We start from the raw sequence: 11,155 nt of genomic DNA, 5'->3' as shown, positions 1-11,155 counted from the left end.
GACACATTCCCTGTCCACAACAAGCTTACAGTCTAGAGGGAGTTTACAGTACTCACCCTTTTTGGCTCTTAAGAGTTTTCACTGCAGCAGCTCACTGCTCAAATGGACGTTAGTGATGGTCTGGACACAGCCGAAAAAGGGCACATTTTGCTAGGTATGCCCTAGGGGTTGAAGAAACTATCATGTTACAGTGATGATAAGAGCACTAAAAATGAAAAGAAACATACTGCTACAAAATATCCATTTGTAAAATTCAACTGTCATTTTGAGGGTTCCCATGGTACTTACAAATCTTTCTTATTTGGAGATTTGTCTCTCAGGGGGTTTCTTTATTCTCATTCCCGATGCTAGAGGTCCTCAGTCAAAGAGGGAGAATAGCTAAAAGAACCCAGAATTGAGAACCGAAAAAACGGACAAGACCCAATAAACCTCTTATCGTAAGCACTAAAGGAGCCCTATATTGTTCTAAATCCAACAAGCAGTTTCACATTTCTTTAAAAGAGTAAATATTTCAGATGAGTCAAGGACCTCACTGTGTGCTGTGAAAAACAACTATTAGAAGTCCTACCCTATCACTGGTTGAAGGCAATTGAGCACCTGGGTGCAATTATATGCTAGATTCTAGTGTTCTCAGGGATAACTAATATGATTACGACGGACAGAAACAAACCCCCCAAATCTCTGCCCCTTTTAAAGAAGAGCTTCCTTCAAACCACCTTCATTCAAGTTACAACCAGATAAACAAATAGATGCCTGAAGGCGGGGATTTGTGGTTTGCTGTGCTGATGATTATGGTTTTGTAAATGACTGTCTGTGAGATTCTGTGAAACTTTTCTATATCGGTCATTTGTGCTTCTGTTAAAATGAGCCAATTTGAACAGGTGGCCAGTTTACAGATGCCAGTGGAAATTCAGTGCCTCTTGCAATCTGGGGTCTGGTACAAGTGAAACGTCCTTGAGATGGCACTGCCAACGAGCAAGTAGGGCAAATAGAAGACAAAATTCAATCTAGTCAGATAAGTTCCCCGTGAGGAAGAGAAGATGGCTCACTAAACACTGTTTGTCAGCTAATTTTCATCGTGCCATTTGTTTATGCAACTCATCAGAACTACGCACACTATCACTTCCAAATGATTGATTTTTCTCTTTTCCTTTCATTTCCCTTTCATTGCCTGATTAAACTTGAGAAAATATGGGCGTTTTATAACTAGAAGTGAGAATGAACGATGTTGGTGAATAACCAATTTTCTTGGAACTAAATTATTACTTTTAAAAGGAACTGACAACTAATGCTTGGGATGGTTTCATTACAGCTACTTCTAGGCAGGGAAATAGAACTGCTTCAGCTCATTGTGGGCAGGGAACATGTCTACCAACTCTGCTATATTATACTCTCCCAAGTGCTTTGAACAGTGTTTAGTACAGCTCTCAGTATATACGATTGATTGATTGATTGATATTGGGTCCCTTCTCTTCGATCCTATAAAAACTCTTTGCTTTGGATAATCAAAAAATTGGCTGTTTGGACCATACACATAGTAAGCACTTAATAAGTGTCATCATTATTATACAGGGGCATACACCCACTAGATGAAGGGTCAGTTTGCAAAAATTATTCTGAATAGTTTGTCCTAAACAGAGAGCTCATTAAATCACTCAAAATCAGTCAGTGAGACATGTATAACAAACAATATAGGAGCTGGCAAAGTATCACTCCAGGCTTCACTACCTTTCTGGCGTGACCCATTTCAATCAATCAATGATATTTATTGAGCGCTTGCTGTGTGCAGAGTGCTATACTAAGCACTTGGGAGAGGACAATACAACAGAGTTGCTTGACACAATGCATTCATTCACTGTTGTATCTATTGAGCGCTTATTCATTCATTCATTCAATCATATTTATTGAGTGCTTACTGTGTTCAGAGCATTGTACTAAGTGCTTGGGAAGTACAAGTCGGCAATATATAGAGACAGTTCCTACCCAACAACAGGCTTACAGTCTAGAAGCTTATTATGTGCAGCTTATTGTGTGCAGAACACTGTAGTAAGCACTTGGGAGAGTGCAATTTAACAATAAACAGATCCATTCCCTGCCCATGATGAGCTCTCTGCCCACAACCAGCTTGGCCTCTCCTGGGCAAGGACTGGCAAGAGAAGAGAAGCTGTGTTGCCTAATGGATATCAATCAATCGTATTTATTGAGCACTTACTGTGTGCAGAGCACTGTACTGAGTGCTTGGGAAGTACAAGTTGGCAACATATAGAGACGGTCCCTACCTACAGTCTAGAAGGGGGAGACAGAGAACAAAACAAAACATATTAACAAAATAAATAGAATAGATATAACACTGGCTTGGGAGTCAGAAGGACCTGCCAATCAAGCAACTGTATTTCTTGAGTGTTTACTATGTGTAGAGCACTGTACTAAGCACTTGGGAGAGTACTATATAACTGAGTTAGTAGATACGTTGGGTAGGGACTGTCTCTATATGTTGCCAACTTATACTTCCCAAGCGCTTAGTACAGTGCTCTGCACACAGTAAGTGCTCAATAACTACGATTGATGATGATGATGATATGTTCCCTGCCCACAAGGAGCTTACAGTCTGGGGCAGGGGACAGACAATACTATAAATAAATTATGTGTATTTACATAATTCCTGTGGGGCTGAGGGACAGGTGAAAAAGGGGAGCAAATCCTAGTGCAAAGCAAAAAAGCAAAGATAATCGGACCTGGGTTCTAATCCTGCCTCTTCTACTTGTAGGCTGTGAGACCTTGGGCAAGTCACTTCATTCCTCTGTGCCTCAGTTCCCTTTTCTGTAAAATAGGGATGAAGATTGTGAGCTCCATGTGGGACAGGGACTGTCCAACCTGATTAGGTTGTATCTATCTATCCCAGCGCTTAGTACAGTGCCTAGCACACAGTAAGCGCCTAAGAAGTACCATAAACAGGGAATTTCGAATCCAATTTCAAAATATGATCTAGTTGTCAGCCCAACTCTGTCGTTGTTTGACTTTGTGCGATTTTTTGGCTTATTCCGAGGCTGCCTTCGACCTACAGGAGGCACCCGTTGTTGAGTAGGGATTGTCTCTATCTGTGGCCGGATTGTACTTTCCAAGCGCTTAGTACAGTGCTGTGCACACAGTGAGCGCTCAATAAATACGACTGTCTCCCCTTTCTAGACTGTGAGCCCACTGTTGGGTAGGGACCGTCTCTCTATGTTGCCAACTTGTACTTCCCAAGCGCTTAGTACAGTGCTCTGCACACAGTAAGCGCTCAATAAACATGATTGATTGATTGATTGTCTGTCTGTCTCCCCCTTCTAGACTGTGAGCCCACTGTTGGGTAGGGACCGTCTATATTGCCAACTTGTACTTCCCAAGCGCTTAGTACAGTGCTCTGCACACAGTAAGCACTCAATAAATACAATTAATTGATTGATTGATTGATTGACTGTCTGTCTCCCCCTTCTAGACTGTGAGCCCACTGTTGGGTAGGGACCGTCTCTCCATGTTGCCAACTTGTACTTCCCAAGCGCTTAGTACAGTGCTCTGCACACAGTAAGCGCTCAATAAATACGACTGATTGATTGACTGATTGACTGAATGAATGGCGTCGCCCAGACCCCAAGTCTGAGCAGGCCCTGGATTGTACCACTATCGGAGAATAAAAGGGTGTGTGTGTGTACGTTTGTATGTCCCTAGAAAAATTCCTAAACCCCAGAAAACGTGGAGAAGAGTCCTATTTAATGTTTTTTTAATCTTTCTCCCTTTTCTCCCCCTCCCAAACGGAGCTCTTGGGAGAAAAGAATACGATTCCCCCCCCTGCTCGTTTTATGAGTGGTTCGCCCCGGCTTCCCCTCCCGTTGGATCTGGCGGGAGATGAGGAGGGCCTCAGGCGCGCGCCCTGCAATCCGCAGCCTGGTTGAGCTCCGCGGGGGCGCATGCGCTCTCCCCCCATTCGCGGACGAGCGCCGGGGCGGCGCATGCGCACTCCGGCCCGGCCTAAGGCCAAGAGCCTTCCCTGAGGTAACTCTGGCGAGGGCAAGCTTGGGCGGTTGGCCACCCTGCCTCATGCCAACATGGCCAGTTTGGCCTTCTGCAATCGCTGCTTCCAGCCACCCAGGGGCACCTGCAAGTTCAGCTTAACCAGCTGCGGTCACGTATATTGCGACGCCTGCCTCCAGAAAGGTAGAAGGAGCGGGCATGGTGGGACTTCCGGAAGTGGCCCACCCTGGCATCACCTGCCTTGGCCCCCTTGGCCCAGTTACTACTGCTACTACTACAAATGATGGCATTTGTTAAGCGCCTACCATGTGCAAAACGCTGTTCCAAGCTCTGGAGATACAGGGTGGTCAGATTGTCATCATCATCATCAATCGTATTTATTGAGCGCTTTCTGTGTGCAGAGCAGTGTACCAAGCGCTTGGGAAGTCCAAGTTGGCAACATCTAGAGACAGTCCCTACCCAACAGTGGGCTCACAGTCTGAAAGGGGGAGACAGGGAACAAAACCAAACATGCTAACAAAATAAAATAAATAGAATAGGTATGTAAACTATGAATGGTTTGGATCGTTGATGGGCCCACAGTCTTAATCCACGTTTTCCAGATGAGGTAACTGAGGCTCAGAGAAGTGAAGTGAGTTGCCCACGGTCACCCAGCAGACATGTGGTGGAGCCGGGATTCGAACCCATAATAATGATGGCACTTTCAAGTGCCTACTCTGTGCACTATCTATTCTATTTTGTACATATCTATTCTATTTTGTACATATCTATTCTATTTATTTTATTTTGTTAGTATGGTTTTGTTCTCCGTCTCCCCCTTTTAGACTGTAAGCCCACTGTTGGGTAGGGACTGTATATGCTGCCAACTTGTACTTCCCAAGCGCTTAGTACAGTGCTCTGCACACAGTAAGTGCTCAAGAAATACGATTGATTGATTGCAAAGCGCTGTTCTAATAATAATGATAATGGCATTTATTAAGCGCCTACTCTGTGCAAAGCACTGTTCTAATAATAATAATGGCATTTATTAAGCACTTACTAGGTGCAAAGCACTGTTCCAAGCGCTGGGGAAGTTACAAGATGATCAGGTTGTCCCACGGGGGGCCTCACAGTCTTAATCCCCATTTTACAGATGAGGGAACTGAGGCACAGGGAAGTTAGGTGATTTGCCCAAAGTCACACAGCTGACAAGTGGCAGAGCCAGGGTTTGAACCCATGACCTCTGACTCCAAAGCCCTTGCTCTTCCCACTGAACCACGCTGCTTCCCATAGCCACGCTGCTTTTAAGCGCTGGGGAGGTTACAAGGTGATCAGGTTGTTCCACATGGGGCTCACAGTCTTCATCCCCGTTTTACAGATGAGGTAACTGAGGCTCAGAGAAGTTAAGGGACTTGCCCAAGGTCACACAGCAGACATGTTGTGGAGCCGGGATTCGAACCCATGACCTCTGACTCCAGTTATCGCTGGTTCCACCCAGGTCCCATCTGTTTCAGCCCCTCCACCCCCCTAAAATAACAAATGTGGTATTTAAGTGCTAATAGTGTGCCATGCACGCTGCTAAGCGCTGGGGTAGAGAAGCAGTGTGGCTCAGTGGAAAGAGCCTGGGCTTGGAAGTCAGAGGTCGTGGGTTCTAATCCCAGCTCTGCCACTCATAATAATAATAATGATAATAATAATGGTATTTGTTACATGATTACTATGTGCGAAGCACTGTTCTAAGCGCTGGGGAGGATACAAGGTGATCAGGGTGTCCCACAGGGGGCTCACAGTCTTAATCCCCGTTTTACAGATGAGGTAACCGAGGCTCAGAGAAGTGAAGTGACTTGCCCAAGGTCACACAGCAGACATGTGGCCCAGTGCTTAGTACAGTGCTCTGCACACAGTTAGTGCTCAATAAATATGATTGAATGGATGTGGTGGAGCTGGGATTAGAACCCATTACTTCTGACTCCCAACCCCTACTCTTTCCACTGAGCCACTTGTCAGCCGTGTGACTTGTGTGTCCAAAACAGAACTCCTTATCTTCCCACCCAAACCCTGTCCTCCCCCTGACTTTCCCATCACCGTAGAAGACACCACCATCCTTCCCATCTCACAAGCCCATAACCCTGTATCCCCCTCAGTGCTTAGAACAGTGCTTGGCACATAGTATGTGCTTGATTGATTAACAGATGCCACAATCATCATTATTATTATTATTACCAGCGAATCAGGTTGGACACTGCCCCTGTCCCTCATGGGGCTTCCAGCCTCAACCCTCAATCAATCAATCAATCAATCGTATTTATTGAGCGCTTACTGTGTGCAGAGCACTGTACTAAGCGCTTGGGAAGTACAAGTTGGCAACATATAGAGACAGTCCCTACCCAACAGTGGGCTCAGAGTCTAAAAGGGGGAGACAGAGAACAAAACCAAACATACTAACAAAATAAAATAAATAGAACAGATATGTACAAGTAAAATAAATAAATAAATAGAGTAATAAATATGTACAAACATATATAGAGGGGCTGTGGGGAAGGGACCGAAGCCCAGAGAAGTCAAGTGACTTGCCCAAGGCCACACAGCGGACAAGTGGCAGAGTGGCGTTAGGACCTTCCGACTCCCAGGCCTGCTGCCGTTTCTTAGTCCACAACCCCCACCTTTCATTCATTCAGTTGCATTTATTGAATGCTAACTATGTGCTAAGCACTTGGGAGAGTACAATATAACAATAAGCAGACACATTCTCTGTCCACAGAGAGCTTACAGTCTCCCCCCTCAACTGCACCTCTGTCCTAACCATGCCACTGCTTCCACCCTAACTCTGCCACTGCCCCAACTGACCCCGCTACTGCCTTGAACACCCCACCACTGTGATGATAATGGTATTAGTTAAGCGCTTACTATGTGCCAACCACCGTTTTAAGCTGTGGGGCAGATAGATCCAAGATAATCGGGTTGGACACAATCTCTGTCCCACAGAGGACCCACAGTCTTTTAGAGTAAGGACTGATTTTAGGGTGATCACGCCTGATAGTTTTAATGTTCTCGATAAAGTATGTAGCCAAGTCATTATGTACAAGAGATGGGGAGTTTTTGTTGGGGCTGGGGTTTGAGGAGGGAGTTGAAAGTCTGAAACAGCTGGCATGGGCCATGGGAGTGGGAAGCAGTAAAGATGGAGGATCCTTGTATTCAATCATATTTATTGAGCGCTTACTGTGTGCAGAGCACTGTACTAAGTGCTTGGGAAGTACTAGTTGGCAACATATAGAGACGGTCCCTACCCAACAGCGGGCTCACAGTCTAGAAGGGGGAGACAGACAACAAAACAAAACATATTAACAAAATAAAATAAATAGAATAAATATGTACAAGTTAGAGTAATAAATACGTGCAAACATATATACAGGTGCTGTGGGGAGGGGAAGGAGATAAGGCCGGGAGGATGAGGAGGGGGAGAGGAAGGAGGGGGCTCAGTCTGGGAAGGCCTCCTGGAGGAGGTGAGCTCTCAGTAGGGCTTTGTATTCAGCGCTTTACTGTAATAAGCACTTGGAAGAATAGAAAATGATGGAGTTGGTGGACACATTCTCTGCCCGCAACGAGCTGAGCGTCTAGAGGATAGTTAGTACAGTGCTCTGCACACAGTAAGCGCTCAATAAATACGATTGATGCTTACAGTCTAGAGAGATAGTGTTGCTGGGAAGAGAAATAGTGTTGCTGGTCAGGATAAATATGAAGTGGATGAAATCGGCCTGGTGTCTGTATATCTGCTAGCCAGCGCTCTGCAGCTCAAGCACAGGATGGGGGAAGCTCACTGAGAAGGCCGTCTAAGGTTATAGGTTGATGGTATAAGGGTGGCAGAGGGACACGGGAGGAAGGGAAGCAATTAAGTCCCTTGGAGAGGATGGTGTTGCGGATGTGGATTTGTGCATCAAGAGAAGGTAGTTTAGATGGTTGTTTACCAACTCTGCACTCTCCCAAGTGCTTAATACAGTGCTCTGCACGCAGTAAATGCTCAATAAATACAACTGATTGATATGGAGACCAAAAGGGGTATGATGACTTTAGAACATTAGAGGGGGTCAAAACATTGGAGGTCTACCTGATCAATGGCATTTATTGACCACTTACTGCAGACAGAGCACTGCTCTAAGCACTTGGAAAAAGTCCAGCGCAACAGAGTTGGTAGATGCAGCCCCTACCCACAAAGAGCTTATGGTCTCCAGGGGTAGGCAGGCATTAAAGTAGATTGAGGAGAAGGGGAATAGAATATAAGAATATTTACATAAGTATTGTGTGGCTAAGGAATCAATGTGCCCAGGGGGTAGACAGCCAAGTTCACAGTTGATGTTTGGAGGAGGGGCAAAAAGGGGAAATGAAGGGCTTAGTATGAGAATAATAATAATTGTGGTATTTGTTAAGTGCTTACTGTATATCAGACACTGTACTAAGCGCTGGGGTGGATACAAGCAAATCTGGTTGGACATAGTGTCAGATAAGAAGAGGGTAGGAGGGTGAGTTCTAGGCCAGAGGGAGAATGTGGGTAGGGAGTTGATGGTGAGATAGAAGAATTTGAGGTACCGAGAATAGGTTGGTGTTAGAGTAGTAGAGTATGTGTTTTGGGTCTTAGTAGGAGAACAGCAAGGTTAGATAGGAAGGAGAGCTGATTGACAAATATCTTCAAGTTGATGGTAAGGAGCTTCTGTTTGCCGCAGTGGATTGGCAACCCCTGGTGTTTATGAGGAGCAGGGAAATGGACTGAGTAGTTTTTCAGAAAAAAGATCTGGGCAGTAGAGTGAAGTTTGGATTTGAGGGGGAAAGAGGAGGCAGGAAGGTCAGCGAGGAGGCTGATGTAATAGCCAAGCTGAAAAACGATGATTGTGTGGCGGTCCACCCAACCTCAGAGGGGGAAGCAGTGTGGCTTAATGGAAAGACTACAGGCCTGGGAGTCAGAGGACCTGCTTTCTAATCCTGGCTCCTCCAAGTACCTGTCGCGACACCCTGGGCAAGGCACTTAGCGTCTCTGTGCCTCAGTTTCCTCCTCTGTAAAATGGGGATTACAGCTAGGAGTCTGATCTGGAACAAGGAGTGTGTGCAGCCTGATCGTCCTGTATGTCCCCCTTTGTTTGCTACAGTGCCTGGCACACATCCCTTAAATACCCTTAAAAAAGAAAAGAAAACAAAAAAACCCTCCCTCGCTGTTCAGTTAGTCATCACGTTTCTGGGTGCTCTCACCTCTCTTTCTAATGGAGAATGTAGGGGAAGGGGAGCGTGAAAGAAATTCCTTCTGTCAAAAGCGAGACCTGGGCATGTGGGTGAGTGCTTTAGATGCCTTGCCCTGGGGAAAAGGAGCTAGAAGGGCTACTCCTTGTCATGCCCTTTCCATTCCTGACATGTTCCCATTTCCCAGATTCCATGTTATTTTTCTTGCTCTATCACTGTGCTGAGCCCTAATGGATCTGGTGGGTGGGCGATGTTGACATTGTTGCCAGCACCAATACCGTGCCTCAGTTCTTAGGAGAGGGACAATTTGCTTGGGCCTGTCTGGCAACCCAGTTGTGAAGTTCTGCCCGAGATAAACTTTGTCATGCCTGTTTGGCTCAGCTGGGAGAGTTCGTAGGGGTGGGACCCCCCCTCCCATGGATGCAACCATGTGTCCAGGAGTTGGGTGTCAAGGTCTGGAGAGAGAAGATGCCCAGTGTTCTTTAGAAGAAGAGTACGTTTCTGCTTGCTACTGGTCTCCCCTGAGCTATTTGGGCAGTCCCTCAAGACCTCTCGTTTTCCCAGACCCTCCAAAGTGAATATTTGCCTTTAGGGCACATTTAATAAATTACAGCCACTGGTGCTGCATTGCCACAAAAACCGTTGTGTGTCTCATCTTTCCTCCCACTACTACTCTCCTCTTCTGCTCTCATCTCGTAATCATAGGCTTGTGTGTTTAAAAGGGAGTATGCGGGTAGTGCAGGCTCCTTTCTGTGCCTTGGGAACACCCAGCATCTTTTTGCCCTCTGCAGTTGTCAAAGCTTGGCGCTGCCTTGCTCCAGGGCAACCCAGTCCATGCACAGACAGCACCGTTAGTCAGGAAAGGGAGGCTCACAAGACATTCCCCCTGCTGGTTCTCAGTCAAGCAGAGAAAATTTGCAGAAAAATCCATGGAAACTCTTCACCTGGATTTTGGTCCTCCATCCCAAAATGGGGCAGCATAGCATAGTGGATAGAGCATGGGCATGGGAGTCAGAAGGTCCTGGGTTCTAATTCTGGCTCCATCACTTGTCTGCTGTGTGACCTGGGGCAAGTCACTTCACTTCTCTGGTCCTCAGTTATGTCATTTGTGAAATGGGGATCGGGACTATGAGCACCACGTGGGACGAGGACTCTTTCCAACCTGATTTGCTCGTATCCACCCGAGCCCTTAGTACTGTGCCTGGTACCTCATCATCATCATCATCAATCGTATTTATTGAGCGCTTACTGTGTGCAGAGCACTGTACTAAGCGCTTGAGAAGTACAAGTTGGCAACATATAGAGACAGTCCCTACCCAACAGTGGACTCACAGTCTAAAAGGGGGAGACAGAGAACAAAACGAAATAACAAAATAAAATAAATAGAATAGATATGTACAAGTAAAATAAATAAATAAATAGAGTAACAAATATGTACTAAACACATACCATAATCATTAGTATTATCATGATTATCCCAGGCAGTGCTGTACCAACCCCAAGGATAGAGATTCATCCTGGCAACATTTTAACTTTCTCCTCAAATACACATATTGTTGAAGATGAAGTCCTTCAAAACATTGAAGTTCTGCCTGCTGTTAAAATGTTGCCAGGATGAATCTCAATTAAAAAATGGTATTTACTGTGCAGTTACTGACATGATGGTCTGCAGGCATGGAGGGAAAATCTCACGTAAATATTTAGCTGTGCTCTTCCTCAACAAAAGGAGCCCAGAATAGATGACTCAAAGATGTACCATCATCCCCACTTTCAAGCTGATAGGCAAAAGATTGGATTGTGGCGATTATCAAGGCACCTCACTGCTCTTTGTTGCTGGCATGATCCTAACTAGAGTACTCCTGGATCAAGAATTGAAGAAGTTCATTGATTAAATCCTCCTGAAATCACAACCGGGGGTGAAGATCACAGTGTAGCAAAG

The 11,155-nt window shown here is 45.5% G+C and overlaps 1 protein-coding gene across 1 annotated transcript in view; it reads left to right on the top strand.

Moving 5' to 3' along the window:
- Nucleotides 1–4,038: 4,038 nt before the first annotated feature.
- RNF212 (ring finger protein 212) overlaps nt 4,039–11,155 on the top strand; it is a 38,690-nt gene continuing 31,573 nt past the window's right edge. The window contains exon 1 of the mRNA XM_038752973.1: nt 4,039–4,194. Coding sequence (XP_038608901.1) covers nt 4,086–4,194 — 109 coding nt within the window. The 5' untranslated portion in view covers nt 4,039–4,085. The remainder of the gene's footprint in view (nt 4,195–11,155) is intronic.

The sequence above is a fragment of the Tachyglossus aculeatus genome, chromosome 10 (assembly GCF_015852505.1).
Source record: "Tachyglossus aculeatus isolate mTacAcu1 chromosome 10, mTacAcu1.pri, whole genome shotgun sequence".
Taxonomy (NCBI): domain Eukaryota; kingdom Metazoa; phylum Chordata; class Mammalia; order Monotremata; family Tachyglossidae; genus Tachyglossus; species Tachyglossus aculeatus.
This window is presented reverse-complemented; position numbering and strand designations above follow the sequence as displayed.